The sequence below is a fragment of the Sapajus apella genome, unplaced genomic scaffold (genome assembly GCF_009761245.1).
Source record: "Sapajus apella isolate SASKATOON/1434 unplaced genomic scaffold, GSC_monkey_1.0 scaffold79, whole genome shotgun sequence".
In the NCBI taxonomy this organism is placed as follows: Eukaryota; Metazoa; Chordata; class Mammalia; order Primates; family Cebidae; genus Sapajus; species Sapajus apella.
The window spans coordinates 829,474-846,397 of record NW_022437019.1 but is presented as its reverse complement, the minus strand read 5'-3'; the positions used below and the strand labels follow the sequence as shown (position 1 = coordinate 846,397).

The 16,924-nt window shown below is 43.5% G+C and overlaps 1 protein-coding gene across 2 annotated transcripts in view; it reads left to right on the top strand.

The window, feature by feature from the left end:
- DOCK2 (dedicator of cytokinesis 2) overlaps window positions 1–16,924 on the top strand; it is a 443,384-nt gene that overhangs the window by 24,337 nt on the left and 402,123 nt on the right. For both annotated transcript variants that reach the window (XM_032252751.1, XM_032252750.1), the window contains exons 3-7: window positions 1,973–2,013; window positions 4,061–4,116; window positions 4,601–4,697; window positions 7,924–8,072; window positions 15,294–15,429. In XM_032252751.1, the coding sequence (XP_032108642.1) occupies window positions 1,973–2,013; window positions 4,061–4,116; window positions 4,601–4,697; window positions 7,924–8,072; window positions 15,294–15,429 (479 nt within the window). The remainder of the gene's footprint in view (window positions 1–1,972; window positions 2,014–4,060; window positions 4,117–4,600; window positions 4,698–7,923; window positions 8,073–15,293; window positions 15,430–16,924) is intronic.

Sequence of the window (16,924 nt, the reverse complement as noted above, 5' to 3'; positions counted from 1 at the left end):
ACATAAACTCGAGTTCGAACCCGGGTTGTATGATCCTGGCCCAGCCCACCAACTGACTTGAATATCCATTTCCTCATCTATAAAATGGGAATGATAATACTTAGCTCGTAGTCTCACTATGAGGATAAAATGAGAGAATGCCTGTACAACATTTAGCATACAGCTTTGCATGCTGCAGGTGACCAGTGAAAGACAGCGAATAATAATGTTACAGAGTTGCATTTATATCTAGTTGGCGAAAAGGGGTAACTAAAGGAGGTTGTTGTAGCACAGTGTAGCACAGTGCTGCTTGAGTGTAAATCTCAGATGCATCACCTGCTAGCTGCGTGATCGTCAGCAAGCTGCTTGATCTCTGTGCCTATTTTCATTTGCAGAACTGAAGCAGTAGCAGTACCTCCTTAATAGGATTGTTGTAAAGATTGATTTATAATTTGACAAAACAAAACAAAAAATGTTAACAGAGTTAGCAGTACATAGGAAGCACTTAGAAAGTATAAGTAGTATTGTTAATTATGGATTCTTTTTCCATAGTTATTGACAAATAATTAGAGGCCACTGAAAATAGAACGTGATGCCTTGTGAAGTAGAACATCTTCCATCGCTGGAAGTATTCAGGTGGAAAGAAGCTTAGTGGAGATTTAGTTTTGGAGATTCAGACATTGAGAAGTTGGAAATGTTAATATTAGGTAACCATCAAATCATTCCCTCATAAAATAGGAAACATAGTCCAATAGTTGCTTATGTTCAAAACCTGACGCTGCAGCCTACTACCTGTGTGATCCTTGGAAAGTCACTTAACTTCTCTGTGCCTCTGGTAGGCCACTCATTTGTAAAATAGGATACTAACAGTTCCTACCTTATATGGTTATTTTAAATATTAAAGGACTTAATATACAAAGAGTGCTTAGAATGGTATTTTTATTTCTCACCTAAGATTCTCTCTCCAACCTCCCTTCCCGCATTTCTGTTTTTCCTCTCTTCTTCCTTTTCTCCTTCCTCTCACTTTCTGTCATTCAAAAAAAAAAAAAAAAAAAAAAAAAGCCATCATGGCCCCCCTGTTGCTTCAGTTTCCTTTAGGACCTGGCCCTCAGGCTGGCTGATGACTGTGAAGGGTGACTTTGCATTTTAAGTTGTTTGTTTTGGGGCTTGCATTTGTTGGGAACATATTTCATCACCAATCTGTCAGCCCAGTAATGAGGGTCAGCCCAGTAATGAGGCTCCCAGCAGGCACGTTTTATTTACAAAGATGACAAATGTCACTCCTTGGCTGTGCTCGAATCATTTCAAAGGCCAGCGGACTCATTACAGACATCAAGACTTGCTGCACTCAGGCGTATTTTGTCTGAGGACTGTGTGTAATTTGGATTTCTGTTCATTGAAACACTTTTTAATATACTTTCAAAGGGAAGATCTTTTAAAATCCCTGTCCCTTTATTTGTCCCTAAACTTAGCTGTTTTGTAACGACTAACTTTTGTAAATCACATTTTAGACGCCATATGCTTCTGTTACAACTGTCGATGTTATTTTAGGATGTTTGCCCAAATCTAGGAGCGTTTCTATGTCCCGAAGGCAGGATTGAAAACATGCAGATGACCACAGGGCCCAGGAAGGTAATGGACAGGAGGGAAGGGCTATGTAGAGGCTGGCGGACTGGAGGCAGATGCTCCGTCTGGTGAGCCCTGCTGCTCTTCTCTTCCCAGCCAGTGGTATCACTGGCCAGCATTGCTGGGGCTCCTGATTTTTCAAAATCAGGAGCATCTTTATATGAAGTCTATTTTCAGATGTTATTTTGAGATGTTAGCGACCAATTCAACAGATTTCAAAGACAATGAGCCTCCAGAGGTTGATCTGTACCCAAGGTCTAAGGCAGTTTGCAGTAGTTTTAGTAGTTGCAAACAAAACAAAACAGAAAAACACTAGCAACAAACCTGTAATAAATGAAGGACCTGTTTCTTTGTTTTCTCTTTGCAGATTGGTATAGGGGATACCTCATAAAGCACAAAATGTTACAGGTAAGTGTAAGGGTTATTCTCTGTAAGGTTTATTGCCGAGTTTAAAATGAGGAAACTGAGGCTTGATTGAGAACAATTAGACGCCAATTTATTCAGCCCCGGGTGAGGTTCTGTGGTCCAGGGAAAGGGGGCCAGAAAAGTCGAATCCTCTCAGGCCTGGGGTTATATAGGGAGGAAGGCTCTCTGATTGGCTATGGAGAAACAGAATGTGGACGTGGCAAGCTGCTATAGGTAGGTAGGCGGGATTTCCGGTGAGCGGGCCAGAAGGGGCAATGTGCTATTGGGCAGGTTTTGGCGGGGCTTCTTTTAAATTTTGGTGGGGTTTTCCAACGGCTGGCTAGGTGCCGAGTGCAGAGTTTAGTGTTGAGTGCAGATCCTAGTGCTGGGTGCAGAGGGGATTTCCAATGGTAGGCTAGGTGCTGAGTGCAGAGCGTAGTGTTGAGTGCAGAGATGGGTGTGGGGAAGCTAGATGCTGAGTGGTGACATAATTTTCAGGTGTGGAGAGGGATGGGCGTGTCTGAGCTCCTGGCGAGGCCACCTGGTTTTCATTTGGGTCAGTACTGCATGTAGTCACATGGCCCTGCTATCCCATCTGTGCAGGTCTCTCCCACCATTGTTCCTCAGCAAAGGGAACCCATCCTTCCCTCCTGTGCCCTGTGCTCTCTGACCTCTGTGCCTTGGCACTCGCTGTGCCTCAGTTCCTTCCTGCTTTCCCTCACTTTTTTTTTTCTTCTTGAGATGGAATTTTGTTCTTTTGCCCACGCTGGAGTGCAGTGATGGGATCTCAGCTCATTGTAACCTCCTCCTTCCGGTTTCAAGCGATTTTCCTACCTCAACCTCCAAATAGCTGGGATTACAGGCTCCTGCCACCACACCCAGCTAATTTATGTATTTTTAGTAGAGACGGGGTTTCCCCATGTTGGCCAGGCTGGTCTTGAACTCCTGACCTCGTGATTCGCCTGACTCCCTGACTCAGCCTCCCAAAGTCTTAGGATTACAGGCGTGAACCACCGCACCTGGGCCCCCTCACTCTTTAAGGTTCATCTCTGGTGCCATCTTCTCCCTGCAACTTTTCCTGATATGCCGTCCACTTATGATTTCTCCCTCTCTTGAGTCCCTGTGGAATTGTGCGTTTTAAATTTGAAATGTGTTCTACTGCCTTCCTTTAGAGTTATTTGCAGCATTCAGTCATTTCCTCATCTGTGTATCCAGCTCAATACAGAAAGGACAGGTCAGGCTTCTACCTTTGAGGGGTTCTCTTGTTCTAACCTCACATTTCACTGTCACCTCCATGAGAGAAGGCGCTTGCTTTGCTTGTCTCATTTTCTCTCACAGCATCTAGCACAGTGACCAGATGTCCCCAGAATGTACGTTGGTTGCATTTATGAAGGGATTTCCAAGTGATTGATCAACTTATCTTGTGAACGGAGCCAAATGTGTGGAGCGAAGAAATAATAGAAGCGTCTTCCTTCTTCCCTGACATACTGTGTCAGGAGGGATGATCCTACTCTGCTCTCTCAAAGAACAATGGAATAAATTCGGGCAGAATAGGTCTCAAAGTGAACTAGCCCAAATGCACCTAAGAGCATTGCTGGTTCAGGACCATTTATTTCTGACCTTCCAGTTGTTCCTGACTGTGAAGGGTGACTGCTTTCCGGAATCAGGCAGGCAATGGAGAAGCAGAGCTCCTGGTCTCACTTAAAGTCAGTGAGTGGTTTAGGTTGTCTTTCAAACGATACTATTTTACAGCCCACCTGTAGGATGAGTACCCATAATGGGTTGGAGCATCCTTTGGGATCTAGAGCTAATGTGGGATGTGGGGCTAATGTGGGATCTAGAGCAATTGATGGAGAACTGGAGGGGAAAGCCAGATCTAAGCAAGCAGATTTAGAATCCAGCCCCTCCTCTATCTGGCTTTGGGATTATTTCTTTAAAGTTTGAGGATTCTATTAAGCCAATAGTTTTTGAAAAAAAATTGTAAAGACCTAGGGTCATTCATTTCTGTAGTGATATATCTTTTTATCTAATTTTGTTTTGTTTCCAACAGGGCATTTTTCCTAAGTCCTTTATCCACATCAAGGAAGTGACAGTTGAGAAAAGAAGGTATTTGTCATTCTTCTCCAGACTTGACCCTTCAATGGCTCCTGGATGTCTCTGTCCTGTTTATTTTGAAAATCTGATTTGGCAGGTCTGAGGGGTGCTCAGCTTATCTTTATTGAGCCCGTGTCTATTTGTGGGTCTCCTTTCCCTAACTCACTGGGAGATCTAATCCAAATTGATTCATGTTCAGATCTGGTTCTGAGGGGGTATCAGTTTGGAGAATGAAACTTTTTGCTAGCAGTACTTTAGAACTGTATTAAAGTAGATTAGTCCTAAATAATGAGCCCACCCTAGCGAAGGAGGACATAACAAAGCAAGTCGCTTGTATTTGCATAATGTAATTGGTGTGGCTATTGGAGGTGCTTTAGTCTAATGTCGGAAAGGCACCTCTTGGCAGCTGCAGCTTAATGCAAATTTGCTAGTATTTTATCTTGTTAGCACCTGGATCTCAATTTCACACCATTTTTTTCCCTCCCACCTTGAATAGAAATACTGAGAACATCATTCCTGCAGAAATTCCTCTGGCACAAGAAGTGACAACGACACTTTGGGAATGGGGGAGCATCTGGAAACAGCTCTATGTGGTGAGACTCAAAACTCTGCTCCCTATGCAACAATTTTGCATGTTCTTCACATGTACCCCAAAACCTAAAATGCAATAAAATAAATAAATGGGGAAAAGAACCAAAAACCAAAAAACAAAACAAAACAAAAAAACAAAAAAAACCCTCTGCTCCCTGGGATGGAAACTTCTTGCAATCTTCAATTTGGCTCCAGTTTTCAGTTTAGCATTGAGTCAGACAGGTGGAGGTGACTTTGGTGACATAGCAGAGTGCACACTATTATGTGTGAGGACATCAAGGCCCAGAGAGGATCAGGGACTTTCTCAAAGCCACAGAACTAGCTGGTGACAGAGCCATACTCAGTGGAGTCTGCTGTGAACCTTAGGTGTTTAATCTAGTGCAGAAGCTGTCAAAGTTGAGCATGCATAAGAATCACCTTGAGAACTCTTAAAAATAAAGCTTCCTCCCAAGGGGTTTTATAATTTGCATTTTTAATAAACTGGGATTGTTTTGTTAGTCTGCTGATAACACCCTGAGAAATACTGTTCTTATACTTTAATTAACCAATGGCTATCGTCCTCAGATCTATGAAGAAGTTTTGACTCTGGAAAAACAAATAACATATTTTTGCATTTGTTTTCCCTGTTTTGAAGCAAATCTAATTTTAAGTCCTCATTTGATGCTCCAAAGCTCCTAATGAAAGCAATTAGCTAAGCAAATCATTAAGCTGAGAGTGAAAATGTCAACCAAGGCTTACTGCATATTTGTTACGGCACCGTGTACACCTGCTGGTGTATGCACAGTATTTGTAGAGTTACCTTTCATGGTCTTAAATGTTGACTCCCATGTAGACATTTCATAATATGAAGATGTGATTGGCACACTCAGTTTTATGTTTCTCAAAAGTTTTTAGAAAAGTTTAGGGGGCAAATAGTATCCTTGTGGCTAAAGCAATTTTTTGTTCATCTCTACTACTGTCCCCACCTTTTTCTTGAGTCTGTCCAGGTTGGAGGGCAGTGGCACAATCTCGGCTCACTGCAACTTCCACCTCCTGGGTTCAAGCGGTTCTCCTGCCTCAGCTTCCTGAGTAGCTGGGATTATAGGCACCTGCCACCATGCTAGGCTAAGTTTTGTATTTTTAGTAGAAACAGGGTTTCGCCATGTTGGTCAGGCTGGTCTTGAACTCCTGACCTCAGGTGATTCACCCACCTTGGCCTCCCAAAGTGCCGAGATTACAGGCATGACCCATCATGCCTGGCCCAATACCCCTTTTAAAGCATCACAATTACATGTACCATTGAAGCTTGGCATTTTCCCTTAGGAAGTTTTTGGCTAGTAAATTTATCCATTTACTGTAGTCAAGAGATCCTTAAACATCTAGTACTTCAGTATCACATTCCTGATTCATGCCGTATCTGCCTACAACCTGTGTAATATTTACTTAATATTTGCATTGGATCTCCTTTCAGGAAGCTTGAATCTATAGACATAAAGGATGTGATAGCATGCTGAAGCATTCCAGCAGTTCTCTGAATCCCTGTCACAAACTAGATGCCTTACAATTTGTTCAACTCTGACTACCCAGGGTTAGTGTCAGACTCCATAGGTTTAAAGGCTCAGTCCAACAAGATTGCCCTCACTTTACATGCCATTCGTAAGTCCTGGGTTCCCAGGCTACCTGAACTTCTGCTGGACTTGGCTATAAATTCAGGGATTCTCACCACCCCTCCCTGCCCAGCTAGACATCCCCTTTTCTCACTTCAGATTTCATAGTATTTTAGAACAACTCAGAGAACTCAGGAATGTGCTATACATATGATTACAGTTTAATTACAAAGGATGTAATTCAGGAACAGCCTATGGAAGAGACACACAAGGCAAGGCACAGAGGGGCGCAGAGCTTCCATGTCCTCTCTCAGCCTATCACCCTCCCAGCACATTGATGTGTTCACCTTCTGGGAAGCCCCCCAAACATTATTGACCAAGAGTTTTAATCAGAGTTTCATTACACAGTAATCAATCATTACACAGGCATGATTGATTAAATTATTGGCTGTTGGTGCTTGAGCTCAATCCTCAGTCCCCCTCCCCTCCCAGAGGTTTGGGTTGGGCAGGTGGAGGGGAGTGGGGCTGTTAATTTCCAATCCTCTAGTCATGTGATTGGGGGTTTGGTTCCTTGTTGGTTCCTCTACAATCAGCACCCCTATCCTGAAGCTACCTAGGTGCCCACCTAAAGTCACCTCATTAGCATACACTCAGGCATCATTGAAAGGGGATTGGTAGGAATAACTAAATACATTCTTATCACTCTGGACATTGCAAGAGTTTCAGGAGAATTACTTCAGGAACCAAGGACAAAGACCACATATATCATTATACCACCCACACGTTCCCAAATGGAAGGACAAAAATACTTGGCACAATCAGAAGATCATTCAACTAAATACAATAAAAACAAGATAACATTTTTATTAAAAAAAAAAAATTTAGAGGCAGGGTCTAGCTTTGTCACCCAGGCTGGAGTGCAGTGGGGCGATCATAGCTCACTGCAGTTTTAAACACCTGGGCTCAAGTGATCCTCCCATCTCAGCCTCTGGAACATGCTTGCTATTGTACCTGTCAAAAGCTCTGAGTCCAAGACCTTGTCTCTCTCTTTGTTAAAAAAGACATTAACAATGTGAGACGTGTTAGAGGCATATTACTATAAAACTGCCGCTTTCTTTTTCCCTTAAACAGAAGGATAGAAATGGAGTGGAAGAGAATCACCCTAGGGGTCTGTGTTGTTTGATATTGTATCTTTGTACCATGAAGAGCCACCTTGCATCCCACAGGTGGTATGCATGCCACACTTTGGGGAATGCTGCCCTAGAAGCAGTCCTTTATCACCAGAGAAATGGCCCTGGCTTCCAGCCTCAAAGGGCCTGAGCTCTGGGACCTCCATTAGAGCAGATGTTTGTAGCATTCCTGTGCAATAAATATCTTTTCAGATAAAGTCAGAAATCACTCAGTTCTTAACCAAGAAGTGATTGGGATTTTTATTTTTGCTTTTGGGAAATCCCTGTGGCCCGCTGGGAAGAAATATATCAAGGACTAGGACCCCCATCAAATTCCTTTGTAGTGGGTAGGGCTGTGAGAGAGTCTCAGTCCACGGCCCCTGACCATGCTTGTCTGACTTTGGCATAGCCTGCCAAATAGATGGCCATGCCCCTTTAACACAGGTGATTATGGGTTGTTTCTTGTCTCCTAGGCCAGCAAAAAGGAGCGTTTTCTCCAGGTGCAGTCCATGATGTACGATCTGATGGAGTGGAGGTCCCAGCTTCTCTCAGGAACCTTGCCCAAGGATGAGCTGAAGGAACTGAAGCAGAAAGTCACGTCCAAAATTGACTATGGCAACAAGTAACCTCTCCTCTGCAAAGAGGCTTTCTTCCCCCAGCCATCCTCCTTCTTCCCTTTCTCTCTCCCCAGCTGGGTTTCATTTTTAGATGCAAGTTTGCCACTTTCTGTTTGGGAGAAGGTTGTGACCAGGGCTGTGCTTGTGTGCTGTTGTTATCACCCTCGGGGGACTCAGGGACGTACAGGTGGAGAGAAGTCTTGTGCTTACACGGTGTTATTACTAGGCTGAGAGATTTAGAACATGCATTTAACCTGCTTCTGAGGGACTAGGGAGCATAGACCTGCTGGTTCACTTTCAGCTTAGTTGCCATTTTATCCCTGCATTTGCAAAACTCTCCCTTAAATCCCAGTGTGAGACTGAATGTCTCTTCCCCCATCCTGAAAGATCCAGCCCACACACGATCAGCTAAGTCACAAGCACAATTACAAAAGTGTTTCCTCAAAAGGGAAGAGAAGTAAAAATTGGTTGGAATTTGAATGCTGTGAAGTTAAGGAGAAACTGAACCAATTATTTGAGGTGGGACAACCCACTGATAATGACATTACAGGTAACTCTTAATCAGAGCTCGTTGTACACCAGGCTTGATGCTAAGTATTTTACACGCATTGTCTCATTTAATTCTTATAATAACTCTATGGCACATGCAGTTTTATTATCCCCATTTTTTTTTTTTTGGATAAAGAAACTGAGGGTTTTCATTAGGGTATGTAACTTGTCCAGAGTCGCACAGCTAGTAAATGACAGGACCTGAAATTAGACCCAGGCAGTCTGGCTCCAGGGCCCATGGCCCTCTCCACTCTGCTACTTGGATAGTGTTTGAGAACTGTATGGGCCTCCCCTCCCTCCTGGCCTTTTGAATGGCCTCCATACATCCTGTTCATTTGCTCTTTCATTCTACAACCACGAACATGTATTGACCACTTATAGTTGGCTGGATCTCCTGCTAGGTATTGGGGCTGTAGAAATAAAAGTCCCTGTCCACTAAAGGATCACAGTTCCAACTAGGAGTAAGCCACAAGTAAACTGCTGATATGTATTGTGATAAGTTCAATGGCCCAGGAAGCAAGAGTGCTTTTAATGAGCCTTCGAGAAGGAAGTCAAGGAAGACTTCCTGAAGGAGGTGACCCCTCAGCTAAAGTCTGAAGGATAAAGAGATGTTAAGCAGGCTAGAAAAAGAAGGAGGGGCAGGGGCTCATGAGAGAGCATGGCATACTCAAGGAACTGCAAAGTGAGTCTTAAGGCTGGAATACAGGTCCTGAGGGGAAGTAAAAAGCCCATTTAATGAGAATAAAAAGAAGTTTCCCAGCAGCCAGGCCAAGCTTTCTTGCCCTGTTATAAGCACTAGGAGGAGGATTCGGAGAGGAAAGTCAGTGGCTCCGAATCACAGCTGCTCTCCATCCCAGGAATACAGTCCCTCTGCCAGTGCCCCTGTTGGCATCTAGCAAGCGTGTCCAAATCTGCTTATAAAGCACATCATCCCAAAGTGACAGGAAGGGTTTGCCATGCAGCTGCTGCTTCCCTTGGTTCCGTGGCTCTTTAGCTGAGCACAATTGCAGCTGAGTATATAGGAACTGAGGGCTGCTTTACAATGACATCTACGACATTTCAAATGTTGTTTTCTCAATGGGGGCTTCCGAGAAGAAGGGTCAAGAATGGAAGAAGTGGTCACCTCTCACAGGAAGCCTTCCCTGATTTTCCACAACTCTCCTTGGGCTGGGTTAGGTGCTCTTGAAGGCCTTGAGTAGTAATTGCCTCCCTTTTGGCCCAGTTTCCCTCCTATGCTTGGAGCTCCTATAGGATGTTGACTGTCTAAACCACCTCTATGCCTATGCCTGGAATAAGGTCTGCACATAGTAGGGGCTCAGTGAGTGATAATTGAGTGAGTTACACAACTTAATAAGGTTGTGACTTTGGTTAGGTTAACCTTACTAATAAGAATCATTTTCTGGCTGGACGTGGTGGCTCACGCCTGTAATCCAAGCATTTTGGGAGGCCAAGGTGGGTGAATCACCTGAGGTGGGGAGTTTGAGAGCAGCCTGACCAACATGGAGAAACCCTATCTCTACTAAAAATACAAAACTTAGCTGGGCATGGTGGCACATGTCTGTAATCCTAGCCACTTGGGAGGCCGAGGCAGGAGAATTGCTTAACCCAGGAGGCGGAAGTTGTGGTGAGTGCAGATCGCACCATTGCACTCCAACCTGGGCAACAAGAGTGAAACTCCATCTCAAAAAAGAAAAAAAAAAAGAGTGTTCTCCCTAAACCAGCACCTCCTCTGCAGTATCCTCTGACCTAGACTCTTGCTTTTAGTTTTGTCAGTTTCCTTTGGAGAGTGAGAGATGCCCTGTGGTACAGACTGAGACCCCAAGCTCAGGGGCCCCTCATTTACCTGACTACTTCAGCTGCAAGTGAGAGAGCTGGGCATCTTATCCCTGGCCTAATAGTGGGCACCTTGTCACTGGTCTAATGGGTGCTCAGAGCTCTGGTATGGAATGGGCAGCTTCCCCAAATCCAGGAGGCCCAGCACCTGGGCCAAGGTGAGGATCAGCCCACCTCCAACCTCCAGCAGCTGGGAGAGTGGGTGGGGGTGGCACAAAACAGAACTAAACCTTGGGGGAGTGCTCAGAATGAGCTTGTGTCTTCTCTCATTCATTCCATTCCTTCATTCAGATATGAAACTTTTGTGGCACACCTGGCAGGCCCCAAGGGTACAGGGTACAGACACATACAAAATACAGCCTCTGTTTTTAACAGCAATCAAAAAGCAAGCAATGAGAACTAATGATAACTTCCAGAGTACTCACAATATACCAGGCACCGTTTAAAGCACTTTCCATGTATTAACTCTGTGAAGTCTCACAACTTTATGAGGTAGGTACTATTCTCAGCCTGTTTCTCAGGTGAGGAAAGTGGGGCTCAAGAGGGATTATGTGTGTGATCTGAGAAACCAACATAGATGTCTCTTTATCAACTAAGATGGACCCTAAGGTTAAAGAAACAACAGTGACTTATGGCTCAAGTTGAGCGTTCAGCAACGCTGGCATGGCAACACCCTAAATTCCTACAGCTGCAAGAGAAAACATACTCTTGCCAAACTCCCTAACAATAGGATCTGTCAGGCAAATTATCAGACCCCTCCAACTCTGATTTACATCCAGACCACTATAACTCTAAGTGGAGAGAAGACTGGCCTGATAAACATTCTTTTTTTGATAAAGAACTGCAAACCTTAAGCCAGTTTCAGCTAGCTTCAGGCTGCCCACAAACTGTGTCCATAAGTTCACCTTTTGATATAAAGAGCCAAGTTTCACCTCATTTTAATAATCCCACCCCAAAGTGAACATGGGCTGTATGTTACATACATGTTTACCTATCGTACATGCTCTTGTCTCTATAAATGTGTATAATTTCCCCCCAAACCTGCTGTATATATATGATGCTAGCCTTACGAGACATAGAACCCAACATACCCTTCCCCTCTTCAGAGAGCACCTTCCTTACATGCCGGAGACTGTTGCTTCAAAGTTTGCAAACCGATGTCACCAGTAAGGTTCTCCTTTTGTAATGGAACAGAGGCCCTGCTGCTCGCTGTTTGCAAAGCCAGTAACAGGGACAAAGTACATTATAAGTGACTATTTCCAAAGCTAGCAGTGGGGAAACATACAGGCACATCCCTCTAGAAACCACTTCAAAACTCTGGGCTGAGGGCAGGGGTTTCAGATAGGTAAGCTGGATATGGGAGGCATGCAGGAGCTGTGCAGGGTTCAGGGGCTGTGTGTCTTGCTCTGATGCCACTCTTGAATTATGGTCCACCTGGAGTACAGGCTGGTGCCATCTTGACAGTGGCCAGGCTGTAGATGATCCATCTCAAGGCAATCTTTAAGTGGGGGAGAATGCTGTAGCTGTGCCCTCATGCCTGGTTTGTTTTAAATTAGCCCCTGGAATTTCTTAACAAGCACAGAGTTCAGTAAATGTGCATGGAATAAGAGTGTATGGTGGAGAGGGAAGGGAATGGAGTTTCAAAGTATATTTCAAGGGTATATTTTAAGACTAAGGAAGAAAGGTTTCTACAGTTTTTTTCAAGGTTACATCTTGAGATTGGGAAGAAAGGAAAAAAGTTTTAAAATGCATTTTGAAGCTGAGCTCCTTGGTTACACTTGCTGCTATTTAGCCATCCTGGTGGTCTTTTGAATGGCAGGTGATTTTGCTGAAGATGCAGTGGAATTTGAGCTGGTAATGTGGCTCCAGAGTTCAAGTGCTTAACCACCACATTCTACTGCCTTCCAAGAGCCCTGTGGGTTAATAAGGGAGGCAGAGAAGTAAACAGCCACTTTCGGTTGGAAGTCATACACGTTAGGAGTGCAGGAAGCATGGACAAGAAGGTTGGAGGATGTGGGGGGTGGGAGTCAGGGTGGGGATGACAACCACTCTGAATATAATCAGACCAGCAGAAATTACTAGGTGAAATGGAGAAGAGAAACTCAGAGAATGTGGGAGATGAGAGGTTGACATGACCATGGAGAGGAGGACATGGGTGGGCTGGGGCTGGAACCTTGAGGATTTTAGTGCCAAGTGAGTCTGAATCTGTCCAGACAGTGATAGGAAGCCATTGCAGGAGATTTTTAGGTTGGCATATGCAGTGGCATAATCACAGCTCACTGCAGTCTCCATCTCCTGGCCTCAAGTGATCCTCCCACCTCAGCCTCCTGAGTAGCTGGGACTACAGATGTGTGCCACCACACCCAGCTGATTTTACCTTTTTTTTTTCTTTTAAATAAACACAGTGGGGGCTTTTCATTCTACCCTCATCTTGGCTTCATTTTATCAGTTTCTTGAACAGAAGAGAGCACTGGGGTTATATCCTGATGGGAGAATGCTTAAATGTTCTGCTCCCCCAAATGTATAATGGCTGCATTCAGAGGCTGTTGGAGGACAGCCTCTCCCGCCCCTGGGCCACGGGAGTCCTGTCAATCCTACTGATGCGCCTGAAGTTCCAAGTGACTTCAGTGTCCAAGGAATGAGGAATCCTGAAATGACTTCTCCACATCCCAAGATAGCTGGACCCAGGAGAATGTTTTATTCATGTATTTTAGAACTGAATCTACTTTGATAAATTTTGAAGAGAAACAGCCAGAGAGATCTTGGCACTAAATTATGTATCAGTGATGCTCCATCCTTTCCAAGGTCAGGAGAACCTCTGCTAAGCATTAGCTGAAGGTGTTTCTTCACCCTTAGCATCGCCATTAGGCAGCATGGCTATGCACCATTATGAGTCATATCGAGTTGGGAGTTAATTTCCTAATGAATGTGGACAAATGGGTGAACCTTGGCTCCCTTCCAACTGCATTGGATGAGATGAGAGATGTGCCTCTCAATTTGATTCTCCGATAAGAGATGAAGACTTAGTCTCCTTTATTTGTCTTTGCTGCCCTTCCAGAATCTGGTACTCAGTAGTGCAGCAGGACCATGGTTGGCCTTAGAACCCATCAGCCCACCTCCTCCTACCTTCTTTGTATGGACAACTGAGGCTCTTCATCTCAACATCAAGAGCAAAAGCAGTTAAGGCTTCTGCAAACCTACCCCACCCCATCCCCCAACCCATACACTGTTCTTAAACTCCTCCTATTACCGCAAGCGTACCAGAGAGGTTATGAGTGCAGGCAAAGATGTGTTCTTCGCTTTTACTAGCTATGTGACTTTGAGCAAATTAATTAGTCCTCATATCCTCAGTGTTTTCTTCATTCGTAAAATGGGGTTATTAATGGTACTGCCTTCATAGGGTTGTTATGAGAATTAAATGCATTACTTTTATGTAAAACACTCACTGTATGTGAGCTTATTGGAAGCGCTGTGTAAGTTTGCTGCTGTTAGTATCATTGATGCCAGTGAGGATGACAGGTGTAGCTGAAACAAATCAATGTGAAACAGGGAAAAGTTTGTGGCCTGGAAGTCAAATAGCTGAAAGCAAGCTGTGGGTAACAGTCAATATAGCTGAGATTATTTTCCCCCCAATGACTGTTTTCAAATTTTTATTGAGTAATGTATAAATACCTCCTCTGTGTATATATTTAAAAAGAGGCTAGGTACGATAGTAGCTGGGCATGGTGGCATACATCTGTAGTCCCAGCTACTCAGGAGGCTGAGGTGGGAGGATTGCTTGAGCCTAAGAGTTCAAGGCTATGGGAAGTTATGATCACGCCACCGTACCCTAGCCTGGAAGACAGAGCACGACCCAGACTCATTTAAAAAATATTAAATAAATTGAGACAAGGCACATGTAACCTTTGACCCTTCAGTCCTCCAGCCCCAGGCCCCGGCCTGTCCCCACTGATAACCTGTGTTGGTAGTTTGGTCCTTTTTTTGTTCAGAGCTTTTTCTTATATATAAGCTTACTCTTTTACATGCACCCAGATAACATATCTGGCCTATTTTTTGTTTATTTGTTTTATTGTTATTTATAAAAATAAATACCATATGCATACTATATGCATTTTTCCATGCTTGATTTTTGCACTGAAATATATTATTAAATGTAGCAAAACTATGTAATAGTTTAAAAGCTCGGCTATGTGGTATTCCATTATAGATATATCACTGTTGATTTAGTCATTTCTCTTTTAGCAGACTTTTTTTTTTGAGATGGAGTCTCACTCTGTTGCCCAGGCTGGAGTACAGTGGTGCCGTCTTGGCTCTGCCTACCGAGTTCAAGCAATTCTCCTGCCTCGGCCTCCCAAGTAGCTGACATCACAGGAGCTCACCACTACACCCAGCTAATTTTTATATTTTTAGTAGAGATGAGGTGTCACCATATTGGCCAGGCTGGTCTTGAACTCCTGACTTCAGCTCATCCGCCTGCCTCGGCCTCCCAAAGTGCTGGGATTACAGGTGTGAGCCACAGCACCCAGCTGACATTTTTTTTTTTTAAAACTTGCTGATGCAAACAATGCTAAACACATCCTAGTTCAAGTGTTGAGTGTTTTGATTGAATACCATGGAAAATATACCTTTTTAAAAAATTGAATGCACACTACCACATTACCTTCCAAAAGGGCCGTACTATACCAGTACGTGCTCACTAGCAGTGTCGCAGGCTATCAGTGTAGAGCTCTTCTCTGTGACTATCTGATGCCCAGAAATCAGTTGAACTTTCTGGTAAAAAGCTTCTCATCAGTGACCTAAAGTTCTCCCCTGATTTATCTTCACCTCCAATTTTTGCTTTACAGAATCCTTGAGCTCGATTTGATTGTCAGAGATGAAGATGGAAATATCCTGGACCCTGATAATACCAGTGTCATCAGCTTGTTCCATGCACATGAGGAAGCAACTGATAAAATCACAGAGCGTATCAAAGAAGAAATGGTGAGCTTTACTAAATAGGCTTTGGCCAAGCAATACAATAATTTAGCATGTCATAAACTTAAAATAATGGGCTAATTAACCAGACTGTGTATTGTTCAAGGGGCCATCTATCTATGACCCGAGATGATCAGTAACCACATGCGTTTTGCTGTGGTTTTGTACTCAAATCTGTAATTCATTCAACATTCATCTCACAGGTAGTTAAATGCCAGGCCAGCTTCTTGATCTCTTGAAGCCTGTAGATTCCAGAGGGAAGAGAAGAAAGGCGATGAAAAAGTAAACAAATAACTGAAAATATTAATTCCAGATGAGTTTCTAAAAGGCAATAAAACAGGGTTATGTGAATCAAAGTGACTCAGCAGCTACGTTAAAAGGCATGGCCAGAAGTGTTTCTCAAGAGTGACATCTGAGCTGGTACCTGAATCATGTGAAGCCACCAGGTCTGGGACGATCTGGGACAGGGTGTTCCAGGGAGAGGGCATAGCAGGTCCAAAGGCTCTGAGGTAGGATTGCATTCTGACTGTACAAGGAGTAGTAAAGCCAAACAAGGATGAGATGTGGTCAGCAGTGGGGGAGTTTAGGCATTGATTTGCAGAGGCAAGTAGGTGGAGCCAGCTCTCAGAGGACTTGAGGGGATTTGGAAAGAGTTGCAATGTTATTTTCACTGGTGGGAAATCAGTGAAAGATTTCAAGGAATGATTAACAATCTGATTTATATTTTCTTAAAAAATTATTTTAGCTGCTCTTTATTATTTGAAAGCAATTTTGTTTTTAGATTTATTAAGATATAATTTATATCTGGTACAGTTCACTCATTTTAAATTATACCTTAATGAATTATAATAATATATTGTGTTGGATAAACATCACAACAGTCAAGAAAAAGAACAGTTCCATCACCCTGAAAGTTTCTTTGTGGTCCTTCTGCAGGCCCAAACCCTATGCAACCCCTAATTTCTGGTCACTGTACATTTGCCTTTTCTAGAGTTTCATCTAATGGAAACAGACAGTATTAATTTTCTATGTTTGACTTTTACTCAGCATGATGCATTTGAGGTTTATGTTGTTGTGCATGGTAATATTGTGGTCCTTTTTATTGCTGGGTCAGTATACCACTGACCAGTTGCCAATGATATATAGCATTGACCATTTATTGGGCATTTGGGTAGTTTTCAGTTCAGAGCTATTATAACTAATGCAACTATGAATACTTCAAATCCTTGCATGGACATGTTTTAATTCCTTTTGGGAAATATTTAGCAGTGGGATTGCTGGATCACATGATAAGTGTTTATATAACTTTTTGTGGTATTGCCATGCTATTTCTCAAAATGACTGCATAATTTTGTGGGTTTTTTTTTTTTTTTTTTTTGAGACAGGCTCTTACTCTGTCACCCAGGCTGGAGTATAGTGCTATGATCATGGCTCACTGCAGCCTCAATGTCCTGGGCTCAGGTGATTGTTCCACCTCAGCCTCCCAAGTAGCTGGGATCAC